This window comes from Rhodnius prolixus, unplaced genomic scaffold (assembly GCF_049639745.1).
Source record: "Rhodnius prolixus isolate KJV_2025 unplaced genomic scaffold, Rpr scaffold_7, whole genome shotgun sequence".
In the NCBI taxonomy this organism is placed as follows: Eukaryota; Metazoa; Arthropoda; class Insecta; order Hemiptera; family Reduviidae; genus Rhodnius; species Rhodnius prolixus.
The window spans coordinates 25,592,669-25,609,978 of record NW_027411582.1 but is presented as its reverse complement, the minus strand read 5'-3'; the positions used below and the strand labels follow the sequence as shown (position 1 = coordinate 25,609,978).

The following is a 17,310-nucleotide window of genomic DNA, read 5'->3' as shown; positions in this document are numbered from 1 at the left end:
TTTTTTGTTAATTACGGTCAATTTGTACTCTTTAAGATCATTCCTATAAAAGTAAAGTAAAGTAATTGCCTATTTTTTCTGGCGGGGCTTAACGACCTACTACCAATTAGATGTCGTGAACAGAGGCGACTAGCAAACATACTTTACTGTAAAATTCCTTTTATCAACCATTAAATAAAATGCACAAGGCCTAAGTCCAGGGAATCGAACCCAATACCACAATACATATTACAGCTTTACAGGTCTCGGCCTCTAACCATTCCGGCTAGCGTGGCGCCTAATCCTTTCGTATAATGCAAGTAAAAGTTTCTGTTCACTTGTAATTGGGCTTTGGAAAACTTTTTGCCAATGTTTTTGGAAATTGGGGCGACCACAGCTTTAGCCAGAAAAAAAAGATTAAGGAGTTCTAGGGAAGGGATTAGCTATGAGGTTAGCATACTGGACTCCCACGCAGAGGTCCCGGGTTCGAATCCAGCTGCTGACCCTTAGATTTTCTCTTCCTAGGAGCTTCTTACAGCTCACTGTCCGGTGATGGACAGTGTAACGAGAGAACACTGTCCGGAGGCCGGCAGTGCACTGAAAAAAGCTCCGGGCGCCAATAACCTTAGATGTTGACGCGCCTTAAATCATTAAAAAAAAAAAATTAAGGAGTTCTAATTTCCAGAAATGAATTGTAAAATGAATAGCATTAATTCCATGTAATAGATCAGCTGCGAGTACTTCAATCAATTTGAGAAATGGGTGTTCATTGTAATGTAGAATGAATACTTAATTCAGCAAAAAAAATAAATTCACTCTCGTTTGCAATGCCTCCATCTTGGATCACAAATAAACCTTCTCAATTAGTGAAAATCGCAAATTTTTTTCACAAACTAAAAACTTTTTGGTGGGAGAAAAAAAAAAGCGGCAAAAGATAAAACAGCTGTTAACTTGGTTTATTCAGATTACTGTTTTAAAAACTCTATTTAGACTTGGAATTCTAATTCAGCTAATTTAGAGATGTTTAATCAAATTAATTGCATTAAATAAATTCAAGCCGGTAATTGTGTAAACAACCATCTAGAACGGCACTAAAGAAGAGTGATGATGACCTTTCTAGATTACTTCGTTTATTGCCTTCAAAGGTAAATCTTCAGCCCTTCTTCTGATGATGATTAAATTTACTGTAACAGTTTATTACACCTAGTATTATAGCACTTTATTATTATATTTGTTCCAAGTTTTCATTAATAATAAAAACTTGGAACAAATATAATAAAAACGGTAGGTTGTGGACATAAAACACGACCGTCTATGGCACCTAATTTGGTATTTGAAATGAGAGGTGAAACTCGGCCTCAAAAAAATAGGCTTTACAATACATTTTTACTTTACTTACTGATCTTTTATGATTGACGTCTTACCTGTTAATTTATTAATTACTTAAATTAACTGAATGTTACTTAACCCTTTCGTTAGAGCGCCCATTTTAAAGCTCACGGGCAAGCAATGGCCCCTGAGATTTCAAAATACCTTCTACTTTTCATCCCTTGGCAATTTAAAGGTAATTTTATTCTGATCAATTTAATACATAACGCCCAACAAAAAAATAATTGTATATTTAAAAATGTTTACTTTTTTGGGGGGTAAAATTACCACTGCACTTTTAACCTGTTCAAGTGTGTTTGTCGTATATGCACGTCAAACCAAATCTCTATTACGGTACGTTCGATGTGTATACTCGTTGTGAAAAATATAAAATTGCTATTAACTATAAAAACTCGAAATTTTAATAAAATACAATAAGAATATTATTTGGTGGGATGTTTCCTTTATCTTACCAATAGAACTGCCAAGTATTTTATACGGAGGGGGATGGAGGGAGTCAGCCAAATGATAAGTGGTTGGTACATGTTTGGTCTCCGCATTAGAGATTGGGAATTACGCACACAAATAGAAGCTCTCAACCCTTGTGCAATGCCCGTTTTTACCTTAGATACAGATTCAGACCACAGTACGAGCAAGATTTCATTTTGCTCAAGAATTCAAAGCTCTTTCCTACCTTGTAAAAGCTCTTGCGTCCCTAGTTAACTAGAGCCAATGCATACGTGAAGCGGTGCAAGATTTTGAATGCTCTGTAATCTCAAGGCCCCCAGAGATTGCAGTAAAAGTCGCTTGTAGTGACTATTACGACTATTGTAAACTTTTGGTTGTTTTGCCCTGCGTTCGACGTGTACTATACACGTCATTGTCTGATTTTAATTCCGCACACTGTGGGGGTGTTTTTTAAAACTAAATTCCACGCTTAACTGGTTAACACATACATATAAGTACCGTTCATTGGACAGATCGTTTATCTCCACTTTAATTTAAGTGTCAAAGCACTTGGTTCAGTCATAGTTTTTTTTATATTTATAATAAATTTCCCCAAATAATAAAGATTAATACCCATTAAACGATCGTAAAATGTTTGGGCCAATGAATAATAAATAATTTATTTCAGTAGCCATTTTGATTAACTCAGTACTTTAATGTAAATCGTTGCAATAATTCAACTCAAATTTAGCAGCAGGTGCTGAATGATAACAGTAAATTTATTTGAATTTATATTATACTCACTAGAGCAGTGGGGTTCAACCAAACGCTCCAAACTCAAAAAGATTCAGTCCTTTCAATCTAAAATACTTGGAACTATTATAAACGCTCCATTTTATGTCTCCAACCTGATTATACACACTGACCTTAACATTCCTTTTATCGCAGAAGTCGCTAAAACACGATACAGAAAACTTCATTTTAACCTGCAATCTCATTTGAATCTTCTAGCTCCAAAATTTTTCTTCTAGAACTCAACCTGACAACCCGGACAAGACGTCTTAAAAGACAGTGGCCTCGTGATCTCCTCCTCAAGTGAAGAGAGCGACTAACAGCCTAATATTTAGGAGTGTTACCACTGGGTAACTTCTCCACTCGTTTGCTTCATTTGTTACTCTGTTATCACTGTTACTTATACCGCCAACGCGCTGATTGTAGCACAAATCAACGCAAAAATAAAAAAATTATAAACAGGAATTAAAATAAAAACAATGTACATTACTTCATCGCATTTCTTTAATTTTTTTGCTTTATAAAGTTAATCGAGTTGTGCAGTGAATGGCTTAAATATTAGGAAGTAAAGTAATCGCCTATTTTTCAGGCGGGACTTAACGTCTAACTACCAATTAGATGTCATATACTTCACTGTTATTTTGTTCATTTTTTATTTTTATTTTTTTAACAAATACAAAATTGCAAGACGCAGAATTTGAACTGGGGATCTTCTATTTACAAAACCACACTCCTTAATCACTAGAGGGTAAATGTGATTAGTTAATTTCATACAACGCGCCCGATTATCCTAGTATCTTGCTTTTAAACACAGGATCTTTCACTGGCCATTGACTGAACACATGGTACCGCTTGGGCTTGGCAGAACACAGCATATATTAGTTCCTCGAAAAATATGAAACAAACCTGAACGTATTGTGTCCAAGTATAAGGGGGCTAGTTTGGAGTTTAGAGTTCGGCTTTTTCGGTAAAAAAGAAAAATCATATCTTCTGAAGCCTAACATCAAACTTCTAAGTCTTGTGAAATGGACAGGACTGGGGAGATGGCACTGGAATTACTGGGTCCCCAAAATGGCGTAAAGGTCTCTGGCCAAATCTAGCAGAATCTAATCTAAATCTCAAAGTTATTGGTTCGACTGTCGTTAACTGTTTTAATTTCAATCATACTGATTCACGGGTGGACAAATATTGCGGGAAAAAAAAGAGAAAATGATCCACTAAATTACTTTTTTCATATATTTCACAAGACGACATTTTGTACACTCGATGTGTAACACCAAAATTACTACAGTAACATAAATGATGAAAGACAGAATTTAATATATCAAAAGTTTTCGTGTTACAGAAATGTAACAAATTATTATTGGTCACTCAGAACTCAATATTTTCTCCATCTGACCGTTCAATATAAAACAATATTTAGAAATTTTAAATTTACAATAAAAACACCAGCTTTGAGCTTCTTTTTAGTACAAAATAGTGTTTTTTTTTGTAACTTTTAAAAGTTTTCTCGTAAAAACAGGTGAAATCGCCAATTTTTTGTAGGCGGTGCTTAACGTGCGACTTCTAATTTTACGTGGACAGGGGACAACAAAAGCTCATTCTTTACAATAAATACTTTTTTTTTTCTAACAAATAAAAAATAATCATGCGCGGGATTCGAACTGGTGATCTCTAACACACAAAGCCATTCTCTTGACCACTAGACCAACACCCACCCCGTAAACTTTACTTGTATATATGTTAGTTTTTATTATTATCTCCTTAACAAAAACTTACAGTTTAAAAAGTTAAGTATAAGGGTTGATTAAACGCCAAAAGGTACACAAATCAGCAAGTACCCAACATTTCATTAATACTTCATTGATATTATTTAAGTAATTTTACCGCATTAATTTTCATTAATATTTTTTAAGAATTTATTAGATGTCACATACCCTTATGCTGGCCATTTTCATCTACAAAATATTTGTTCAAGCAGCACACCATTTAACTTAGATTGACTGTAATATCTATTTATCTATAATAATCAAACTATTGATTACAGGTGAAAAAGAAAACGTTATAAAAAATAAAAAAATATGAGGCTAAAAAATTCATAAACGTTTTTTAAAAATTGCTTACACCAACATACATCAATGATTTTATTTATTTTTATTTTTAAATAAAAATCGTCGGTTTAAGTTCATTCTTCGATAAAGTAATTGTTATTTTATGTAGTAGTCAATCTGGCTTTATCGTAAATAATATAGTTTTCTTCAATTACATTCTCCATCTAGGTGTTCTTCCCACAATGTTGTGTATATGTAATATAAAATAAATAAGATATGCATACTTTTAGGACAGCTAATTATTCCAGTATTTTACTATAAGTAAAATTAGGGGAACTAAATTAAATTACAATTGAGAAATGAATAAATAATGTTGAATAATCTACTTGTTATTAACTGTGTGTTATTTGTCCTCACGATTATTTCGGTAAGACGAATTCAAGACTGAAATATTGTTTTAAATCCTCCGTGATTCAAATTTAAACAGTAGCCGACTCCAAATTTGTCTTTTTCTAATTTAACATGCATGTATATGTGACAACTTCAGAATAAAGGGCACATTAAAGAGAAATCAGAAGAATAATTTGGAATAGAGTTAAAATAAAGTACCTATTTATACGAAGATATAATATACATTTTATCACAATTATAACTATTATGAATGAACTGGCCAGCATAAGGGTATGTGACATCTAATAAATTCTTAAAAAATATTAATGAAAATTAATGCGGTAAAATTACTTAAATAATATCAATGAAGTATTAATGAAATGTTGGGTACTTGCTGATTTGTGTACCTTTTGGCGTTTAATCAACCCTTATACTTAACTTTTTAAACTGTAAGTTTTTGTTAAGGAAATTTTTGTACCTTTTGGATAGATTTTCCTTTTTGTCTATTAGCAAAGTTACGTCTGCTTTAAAGATTTTTTTAAAATTTGGAATAAGCTATTCTATCATTATAACCTGATATGGTGTTAAATCGGAACCGTAACTACCACTGGAGAGATCTTTTTAAAGAATGGTTATAGTTGCGGTCCCCAAACCATCCTCAATAACCATTTTTTTGAGAAAGCGTTTTGAATAAAATAGGAAGGTATTTGTAGGTAAATAGCAAAATTAAACTGCGATTTCAGTACTTCCTTTTAAGAGGAGCAAGAAAAATAAACTGCGATTACAGTACTTCTCCCTAAAAGACAAAGATTTTGAATCGAACGACAATTCATTGATGTAAATCGGTTCACTCATTGATAATTTTAACGATTGCAGTACTTCCTCTTAGTAGGTGTAAGAGCATGATGGCACTTCACAGCCACGTAGAGGAGCTTTAATCACTTCTTCGTGCTAAATTTTATCAAAATCGGACTAAGCTTTGTAGAAATATTGGTAATAATAGTTTTAGAAAGGGCCTTATTTGGGTGGGGCGAACTCCCCTCCTTATGAGGCATAGCGTCGAGACTTTTAAAGTACAAATCTGTACAAAATTTCGATTCGAATCACACTTCATTCATGAAAATCGGTTCACGTGTCGATAATTTGAAACGATTGCTATACTTCCCCTTAACAAGTGTAAGAGCAGATCGTCGCTTTATTGTTAGGTAGGAGAGCCCTAACCCTATCATCCTACCAAATTTTATCAAAATCGGGCCAAGATTTACAGAGTAATTAGTAATAATAATTTTGGAGGGGGCCTTACATAAAGGGGGCTAACTCCTCTCTCATTGGATGTACAGGGCCGAGACCCCCAAAAGGCACATCTACATAAAATTACGAATCGAATGACACCTCATTCATGAAAATCGGTTCACGCGTTTAGGCGCTACGTTGTTTACAAAAAAGGTAACAAGAACAAGAACAACAACAACAACAACAACAACAACAACAACAACAACAACAAGAACAAGAACAATTTTTTGAAAAAGCCGTTTTTGCTCATTTTCGGCAACTTTTTTCTCGAAACCTATTATATCTGGGTGGTTGCAAATAAATTACAGTTATAAAGGATGGTTTGGAGTAAGATTTAAAGAAAATTTGGGAATTTTATCTTTTATAGAAAAATAGAAAAAAATTGTCAAAGTTGGGTGTTTTTCAACGTTACGCTTTTTCGTGCAGTTTTTGATGGTCAACCCTTATACAACTGTCCTACCGGACAGTTTTAATTATTTCAGCGTAACTCTAAGTGTAAAATTAAATGTTCTAACTTGATATTTCTAAACTGAATTAATTGTTTTTTTTAATTTTAAATGTTTCTTTTTAACAAAACTCATTTGGAAGAAATCTAAATGTCAAAACAAAAAGATTGTACTAATAGTTAAAACATTTCCCTATTACTTTTTTTTTTTTATTCTATTTTGTTTTTCAATATTGGACCAATGGTATCCACCAATCATCCAAACATGGCAGGGTAGAACTACCCATGTCAATTACAATGTTTTATTTCCTCTGAGGAATTGGTCCAATTTCAAGTATGGGCTACAGATCCTACAGGGGTTTAGAAAGTATGTCAGTTTTCTCTTCTGTTCTCGACGTTTGATCAATGTTGAAATGAATAAATAACGTTCACATTTTTGATAGCCATTCAGTTGGTTGTTAGTAACGAAGTCGTTACTTCGTTTTGTATGGGCATTCCAATAAAACGTTTAAAATAATACGTTGCTGTTTTCAGATCATTTTTTTTAATTGAGATGATCGAAAATAATGATAATAATTTGTGAATTAAAAGTACAATATGGTAACCTTAAGCGTCAGTGGTTACTATAGGCAATATAATGTGGTTATTTGAAGTTACCGAGACCATAAAATTACTCGGCTCGACTATGGCAACATCTGTGTTCTCTTGTTAATTATTCACCGCAATACAGTTTGTCCTTGTTTTATTTTAAATAAGATGGAAAATTATCTTGTTTTCTAGTCATTAATTTAGTATAGAGTCGTTGTCAAACTAATATCTGCACGAGCACTTTTTGGAGGTTAAGATAAGATTCTAATAGGGCGGCCCTTAAGGCCTACGCTACTGCGACCTCTTTGGATCTATTGTGGTTCCCCTCACTCTAAAGTTCACCCTCCAGACCAGTCCTTTTAGTCAGACTATTGATGCTGGAGAGCGGCTCTTGGGTATAGCTCACAGGCTCCCCGAGAAGTAATACATCCTTAGCCCGACAAGTCCCTCACACTGACACAACACGTGCAGTGCCGTTTCCTCTTCTTCCTGACAGAACCTATAAAGGCCTATCATCTGCCAGGCCCATGCGATGCATGTGTTTTTCTGAGCCTGCAGTGGCCGGGTTAATAGGCCTACAATTATCCTTGATAGCCCCACGGCCTTGGCGGATTAATTCTGCAGTCAGCTGTGGCGAATAGCCCTTAATGAACTCCTTCGCCTGTCTCTCTGCCCCGTGGAGGCAAGCCACCACTCCTATTCTGCACCCATAGTTTAATGGCCGCAGTCTTAAGACACTTGGAGACCCTAAATTAGGGCTCCGGGCCAAAGAAGTGTCCCGCAGAGCCTTCCCGGGCCAATAAATCTGCCACTTCGTTTCCTTTATGTCCTGAATGACCAGGTACCCAAACCTAATAAAAAGACTGCTATGTGACTCTAAACAATTATAAGGTGTACTGTGGTCGCTAAATATGCTATGTGCATCAGCCAGAATATTGTCAGAATAAAAACTAAGAAAACTAACGTAATCAAATAAGATTACAGAGCATCTAACCACCAATTTTCAGTCTATCAGAGCTGGTAAAAACAGGGTGAACCCACCCTGTGTATGATATCAGAGGTATTTTTATACAGGTCTAATGGTTAAATGTGCTTCAGACTTCGCCATCCACATGATAATACAATACTTCCTCAAAGAAGGCATCTTCCTCGAGGGAATCCTGAATCTTCAACATTGACGGCCAATTGGAAATAACTCGATCTAAATTCAATCAGTTACAGGAACTTAAACATTTTATGATTGTTTAAAGTATAAGTCTAATTAATGCCAGTTTTTGGTATTTTCATTCAACAATAATAAAAATACTAATGTAAATTAGACATTTTTTTTCACTAATACCTGCTATGTGCCAATAATTAACCATATATACGAGGGTCGTTTGAAAAGTCCGTGCAAAAATAAAAACTACTTAATTTTTTGGGGTAAACCTTTTTTATTTTTCAACATAGTCTCCTTTTAGGCTTATACACTTCGTCCAACGCTGCTCTAGTTTGTTGATCCCTTCCGAATAATAGGATTTGTCCAAGTCTGAAAAATAGCCATTCGTTTCTGCAATCACCTCCACGTTTGAATAAAATCTTTATCCCGCCAGCCATTTCTTCATATTGGGGAACAAATAGTAGTCCGAGGGAGCCAAGTCTGGAGAATAGGGGGGATGTGAAACGAGTTGGAACCCTATTTCCATTAATTTTGTGACCACAACTGCTGAGGTGTGAGCTGGTGCGTTGTCGTGATGGAAAAGGACTTTTTTGTGGGCCAATCGTGGGCGTTTTTCTTGCAGCTCGGTTTTCAAACGGTCCAATAACGATGAATAATATGCACCTGTAATAGTTTTACCCTTTTCCAGATAGTCGATGAGGATTATTCCTTGCGAATCCCAAAAGACAGTCGCCTTAATCTTTCCGGCTGAAGGAACGGTCTTTGCCTTTTTTGGCGCAGATTCCCCCTAGGTAACCCATTGTTTAGATTGTTCTTTGGTCTCAGGAGTGTAGTGATGTATCCATGTTTCATCCACAGTGACGAAACGACGCTTAAAGTCCTGCGGATTCTTCTGGAACACCTGCAAACCGTCCTTGCAACACTTCACACGATTTCGTTTTTGGTCAAGCGTAAGCAATCGCGGCACCCATCTTGCGGATAGCTTTGTCATGTCCAAATGTTGATGCAAAATATTATGTACCCGTTCATTCGAGATGCCCACAGCACTAGCAATTTCACGCACCTTCACTCTTCTGTCTTCCATCACCATATCATGGATTTTATCAATGATTTCTGGAGTAGTAACCACAACAGGGCGTCCAGAACGTTCAGCGTCACTTGTGCCCATATGGCCACTCCGAAAATTCTGAAACCACTTATAAACTGTTCTAATCGAAGGTGCAGAGTCACCATAATGTTTATCAAGCTTCTCTTTAGTCTCCTGAGGCGTTTTGCTTTTCATAAAGTAGTGTTTAATCAACACACGAAATTCTTTTTCGTCCATTTTTTGAAAATCACTCGACTTTCTCGATTCAAACGAATGCCAAACACAAAGAAATAGACCGATCTGGCTGAAACTTGGTGTGTGTTCTTCCAAGAGATGCTACTAACTAAACATAACCTCGATACGCGCCAGTAGTGCTATCTCTCTGACTTTGCACGGACTTTTCAAACGTCCCTCGTAATCTACTATGTGCACAAATTACACTAATTTGTTAATAATAAATAAATAATTACATTTGAATACCTAAAAATCAAATAACATAACGTGAAACACAAATAACATTAAATTTAAGTTAGTTTTCAAAAATCTGCTTCATATAAAATTTTACAGGAGAACGTTTTTTATTCAACATTTCAAAGTTATACTTTTTGCACATAGCAGATATTATTTTGATAACAATGATATAAAAGTCTTAAAGAGGATAATATTTTAAAACTTACAATTTGCTTTCAAAGATTTTTTAAAATATATTCATCTTTATGGAGAGTAATTTAAATAATATTTGTTCGTGATGGAAATGCTATATTCTTGTCAGTAAAATAGCATCGTCTAGATAATTGTAGTGATCAATATCTCGCCATGCATAACCACCTGAGTGATCAGATTGGATTTATGCTCAACATTATCTCCGGCACTTGCTTAGTATGCGCAGTGGCCTTTCATTTTACCCACCTACCAATTCTGCTGGATTATTATGTTTTGAATTCAATGTTATTTCTAATTTACATAAATTTCTAATACTCAACACCTTTATAGACGTTGTAGAATGCATAGTAAAGTATAATTAATTAATATTAATATTTTAAATTAAAGTAATGCCTATTTTTTCAGGTGGGCTTTACGTCCAACTACCAAATTAGGTGTCGTGGACGGAGGCTACTAGTAAACCTACTTTACTGTAAATTTCTTTCATTGACCATTAAAGAAAATCGAAGGCCCGAGTCCGGGAATCGAACCCAGTACTACAATACGTACATATTAGCTTTACAGGTCTCGCTTCTAAACCTCTCGGCTACCGTTGCGCCTAATAAATATACAGGGTGTGCAGCATAAGACTACGGTAACTTCGGGAGGCGACTCTGGGCATCATTTGCAACAAAAAATTCCATATAAACTATGGCTCGATTCGGCTCCGTTTTATAGATATTTTTAATTTTATGTTTTTTCAAGGTGTTACTACTTTTTAGCAAAACGTTGTCTATATTTCTCAAACTATTAAAGCTACGGCTATTTTAATAAGCTCATTAGAAAGAAGGTTAAATTTCCTTTTAAATAAGCCAATTTGTATTCCAAAATAATAACATTAAGTATTTTACTTTGTGGCCCAAACATAAGAAACAGCAAGTTTCTAATTTTTTTCAAAAACTTTGACTTCAATTTTCTCAAAAACATTTCATATGAAAAAACGGTGCACTATACTGGTAAAACATCTACATACGATCACCTTTCGAACGGTATACAATAATTGGGGTTATGTTAAATATTGATGCGGAAATCTGTGAATAATTGCAAAAAAGTAGGCCTCAAAACAGCGTCGGCATTATGAAAGGAATTTACCTACCATAAGAATATACGTATCTGATCAGAATCATGTTTTGAGGCCTACTTTTTTGCAATTATTCACAGATTTCTGCATCAATATTTAACATAACCCCAATTATTGTATACCGTTCGAAAGGTGATCGTATGTAGATGTTTTACCTGAATAGTGCACGGTTTTTTCATATAAAATGTTTTTGAGAAAATTGAAGTCAAAGTTTTTGAAAAAAAATAGAAACTTGCTGTTTCTTATGTTTGGGCCACAAAGTAAAATACTTAATGTTATTATTTTGGAATACAAATTAGCTTATTTAAAAGGAAATTTAACCTTCTTTCTAATGAGTTTATTAAAATAGCTGTAGCTTTAATAGTTTGAGAAATATAGACAACTTTTTGCTAAAAAGTAGTAACACCTTGAAAAAACATAAAATTAAAAATATCTATAAAACGGAGCCGAATCGAGCCATAGTTTATATGGAATGTTTTGTTGCAAATGATGCCCAGAATCGCCTCCCGAAGTTACCGTAGTCTTATGCTGAACACCCTGTATATATAATATATATCAGTGAGCGGGTTTTATTTATTATACACGGGGAATCCATCATTCTAACCACTTAGCTGATCCCTTCCCTTATTATTAATTATTTTTGCCTACTACACCCAATTAATAAAGTTTTTTTTTTATTGTTATCACTCTGGGTGTTTTCGTGGTCGTAATTCAAGGCTTTGAACAAGTGCGGCATGCTGGCCTCCAATTCAAACTAAAGCAAATTCTGTCTACAGTACATTATCGTGCAGTTAAAGTTACCTGTCCGACAGCTTCTACTCCTTAAGAATAAATAATGCAGATATAATATATACTGAAGAACATTTCTAACTAATTAAATGCAACAGAATGCTCGCATGTAAATTAAGACGTTTAAACTGGTAAGTTTTGTCGCCAGAGTTCTATTTAGGTTGGACTTGTTACCTGTTCTTAGACGACTAAGAAACATATAACAAGTCATGACTTCATCTTTGAAAAAAGAACTGTAGGGTTTCCTTGAAAGTTCTAAGTTTTGTGAGGTTAGGGTGATTTGGAATCAATGGTATCTTATTTTGTTTTTTACTTCAGGCAGATAGAGAACATGGATGTAGTCTGGAGGCTACAGTAGTTGGATTAATTTGATCCATAAAATCCAGATTGGTTAGTTTAGTAATGACCGTCTAGATCTGTAGCCCTAGCTTGTTCATTTCCTAAGTTGTTAAGTAGAGAATGGTTTTTGCAAGTAGGGTTACACTTATCGTTACATCCCAAGATTATGGGTGACATCAAAGACAAGAAGAGGAATTGGTAGAAATAATGAGGAATAAAATTATCGTGGGTGATATTTACTATAATCTTAATTCTTCATTTTTCCTGAGTGTGAGTTTGGTTTTGAATATTTCTGTGGATAATTACTGGACCAGGAAATAAGGAGAGTACAGCTTAGATAGATAGACATGGTTTTTGGGTGGATGGGTTACCTTCAGGGCCTCAAGATGCCCCTATGCAGAACAACTCAATCAAATATAAATGGAAAAAAACAAAAACAAATTTAGATAGATCCAAATAAAATACCTACATTGAGCAGCGGCGGAGACGGTTTGGTGGTTGATATGACGACAGAAGTTGGTAATAACGTCTCCTGGCACGTCTCATTACCATTACACGTTCTCTCTGATCTCCAGTTGCCAAGCCTGCCTGAAGCTTGTGGCCCGGTCTGTGCGCCAAAACAAGGTAATACCTTCACAAACAAAAAAACAAAAGAAAAAGTATTGTTAAAAGTTCTAATAAAATCGAAAAAAAATTCTTAACTGATCCATAATAAGATGAATCCAGCCATGGTTATCAGGTACATCGAAAATCCTAATGAGATATCTCAGTTTTTGTACAACTCGATGCTATCTTATAGTAGCAACTTTCTTTTTCCTTATTAAAAACCAGTAAAGTAAAGTAATCACCTACTTTTTCAGGCGGGGTTTAACGCCCAACTACCAATTAGGTGTCATGGACGGGAATGGAAGCAAATATTTATTGTAAATAATTTTTTCTAACAAATAAAAAGTAGCCATACACGGGATTCGATCTGGCGATCTCACACACACAAAGCCACACTCTTGACCACTAGACCAACCCTCAGCCCTGCTTATTCACAATTATTACATTCCCAAGAGACAAATGATAACTAACCGAATATCCAAGCATAATAAAAACACGCCTGCAGAATGCTACTATTAATTTATTTATTTTTTGAAGTCTTTCTCTTTTTTTGAAATTGAAAAAAGGCAAGTATGGCGAAGTCGAAGATCAAATGCATGCTGATTGGTTTTTTCGATATCCACGGAATCGTCCACAAAGAGTTTCTACCTCAAGGACAAACTGTCAATCAACACTTTTACCGAGAGGTTCTTGAAAAACTTCGAAAAAGGGGTCATTCGTGTGAGACCAAACATCAAGAACTAGTGAGTGTTGCATCACGATAATGCTTCTTGTCACACAGCAATTTCAATAAAAGAGTTTTTGGCCAGTAAAAACATTTCTGTGGCTCCTCAGCCTCCTTATTCGCCTGACTTGAGTCCTTGTGACTTTTTTTCTCTTCCCGAAGTTGGAAAAATCACCTCAAAGGAACTCATTTTGGGACAGTCGAAAACATTCAAACGGTTGTAACCGACCAGCTGAAGGCTACTCCAGTATCGGAGTTCGAGCACTGCTATGAGGAGTGGAAGAAACGTCTCCAGCGCTGTGTGGCTTCAGAAGGAAGTTATTTTGAAGGTGACAATATAGAATTGTAATTCTTTTTGAATAAAAAATTTTTAAAAAAATCAGTCTCATTACTTAATTTACAGACCTCGTATAAATAAATAAATACATAAATTGTAAAAGAAATGCTAGCTAAATATTCTATGTTTTCTAAAACCTAAAGTAGGTTTCACAACCCATCTTCTTGTCAATAAAACATTTGTAAGGGAAGACACGCTGAAAGTAAAAAAAAAAAGGACCTCTAGACTAAGGGCAAAAGGAGTTATCCTGCGACAGACTAATGGTGCTGACCTAGGTTACTGATGCAGCAGCAATATGGCGCTGGATCTAGCCACTTACCTAAACGTCCTTTACCGCTCTTATCACGCTCTGCACAGTCAACTTTGGAACGTCTATTTCTGTTTAGCTCAATTATTTATTGAAGCATACTTCTCTCTGCTTGGAATTTGTTGCTTTTGCTTATCTTTCATTGATTTAATAAGAGTATTAATGTAAGGCGTTTTCATCAATCAATCAACATTGTTTAAACTAATTACAATAACTTCAACTTGCAGCTCATTTTATTTAACTTTTGTGTTTTTATTTATCAACATTTTAAGTTAATATTAAGCACAAAATGTTTTTCCTTAATTTGTTAAAAGCATTACATTTCGTTGCACTTTTAGTTGCAAACACCACATAGAAATTGTACTAAGTATAAAATGAACGCCGATGTCTCGACTAAAATAAGAATTAGGCTAATTCATTTGTCTGAGCTTTTAATTTAGAAGGCCAGCGTTTTGGAGAAGTATTATGCAATACTTTGTTTACACGGGATTAAAATCAATAGATAATCACAATATTTTTGTTACAAATAAAAACCATAAGATAACGGTAACTAGAAATGTGACCATTGGTCTACATTCTTTAAGCTACAGGAACTGGTTTTTCGTTTCAAATAACTCTATCCGATTATTACCCACCATTTTGTTTAAATGATACTGTTTATGTAAACGATCTTTATGCGCAAAATACAAATGCATGCGTCGTTTAGTAAAAGACATCTTTTGAAATCCACTGCACGTTCTTTGGGACTTTAGCGATGTTTAGAGTATTACTCCAGCACCACAATAACACAGAGCAAACGCTGTAAACTGTGAAAACAAGGAAAAATAAAACGAGCTTCTTTACCAGAAAAACAAAGCATTTCTTTAGCTGTTATAGTATGTGCTGAATATGTTGAGAGAATCCGTAATCTTTACAACGACAAGCAGGTGACTTCAAGTATCTCATGTCTTCACGTTTACAAAACCTTTCTGAGGTAAATACGAGTATTATCTACTTTTTCTTTTTGTTTTTATCTTCAAGAACTTCACGCCTGAAGCGATGAAGAGTTAAGCAACTCGTTATTCTTTAAACATTAGTTTGTCCGGAAAATAATGCAGGTTTATGGTTTTAAAAGAAAAAAAAAAAAAAATTAATGATTTATAACTGTTTTTATTAATCAAAATAGTCTCGCATTACTTACTATCCATTTCTGCCAACGTGTGGGTAACTTTTCCATACCCTCTGTATAGAATTTGGAATCCTTAGAATTTATAAATTCAAAAAACGCATTTTCTAATGTTCTTTGGTCAATAAATCTTTTATTTTGTAAATAGCGGTCCAGGTGTCTAAAAAAAAAAATGGTAATCAGTAGGCGAGAGATCCGGTGAGAAGGGCGGGTGTGGCAGAGTCTCTTAGCCAAGCTCCAACAATTTTCGGGAAGTCAAACGTGAGATATGTGGGGCCGAGCGTTGTGATGCAACAGAATGGGCCTCCTTTCGATTGACTAAAGATAGCTTCATTATTGCCAATTTCTTGATGCATTACGTCAATTTGGTTACAATATGGTGGTTTCGCCAGGATTCAAGAAGCTGTAATGAATCAGACCAAATGAATCCCACCAATCAGTAACTATCACATTTTTTTTAATTTATTTTTTTTTTTTTTGGATGATTTAGGGGCTTTGGAAAATGTCGTGCTGCTTCTCCTTTGTCAAGCCACTGTCCAGAGCGTCTGCTGTTGTCCCGTAGAGGATCCCACTTTTCATCGCAAGTCACAATTCTGGAGACAGAAAAGGATTTTCGGCAAAGAAGTGCAGCACAAATTTCATACCGCTGATCTTTTTGGCGGTCGTTTAATGTGTGATGAACCCAACTTTCAAGCTTTTTCACCTTCCCAATCGCCTTGAGATGGTCATCGACGGAAAGATTTGCTGACTTCGAGTTTCCCTGCCAGTTCTCTGGAACAGTTGTTCTAGGATTTTCTTCCACCAAAGCTCGGAGAACAACAGTCATCAAGGGCAGAACTTCTTCCACGGCCTTCTTTGTCTTCAAGGCTCAAGTCTCCCTCTTGAAATCTCTGGCACCACCGTTTGAACAGTGCACTCACTTATACTGGAAATTTGGAAAGCAACATAGTGTAGATTAGATTGTAGCTGAGTGCATAAAAAAGTGTCGATAAAATCCAATCCATTGTGATCAATTGGTGGCTCCCTCAAGTGGCCTCAGAACATAAAAAGTGTCGATGAAGCCGAATCCACTGTGATCAATTGGTGGCTCCCTTGAGTGGCCTCAGAGCATAAAAAGTGTCGATAAAGTCCAATCCACTGTGATCAATTGGTGGCTCCCTTAAGTGGCCTCAGTACATAAAAAGTTTCGATAAAGTCCAATCCACTGTGATCAATTGGTGGCTCCCTTAAGTGGCCTCAGAACAGAAAAAGTGTCCATAAAGTCCAATCCACTGTGATCAATTGGTGGCTCCTTTAAATGGCCTCAGTACATAAAAAGTGTACATTGAATGAGAATGATTACGTGCGATGATGAGCTAGAATTTGCCTGTAGGATTGTGTGACTGTCAAACCATGGGCTGACCCATGTTTTGAAAAGGGCAAGCCTACAAAATTAACATAGTGCCGGTAAAAAATTCAATTTACAATTTAACAAATGGATTTTATAAATTGAAATCTCACAATAAAATGGACGCGCAAGATTTAACAAATTAAATATTGAACGCTCAAAATTTATCAGCTTTTCTTGAATAAAAAAATAGCACAAAAATTTCATTAAATTCATTAAGGTAGATTTAATTTCGTTTGCTAAACAAGAATTCCAAGAGATAGTGGAAGTCAAG

General features: G+C 35.2%; 1 protein-coding gene across 2 annotated transcripts in view; it reads right to left on the bottom strand.

Annotated features, from left to right (window-relative positions):
- The window catches only part of LOC141447249 (prolactin-releasing peptide receptor-like), a 383,052-nt gene that overhangs the window by 64,513 nt on the left and 301,229 nt on the right, over nucleotides 1-17,310 (bottom strand). For both annotated transcript variants that reach the window (XM_074114571.1, XM_074114573.1), the window contains exon 5: nucleotides 12,980-13,141. In XM_074114571.1, the coding sequence (XP_073970672.1) occupies nucleotides 12,980-13,141 (162 nt within the window). The remainder of the gene's footprint in view (nucleotides 1-12,979; nucleotides 13,142-17,310) is intronic.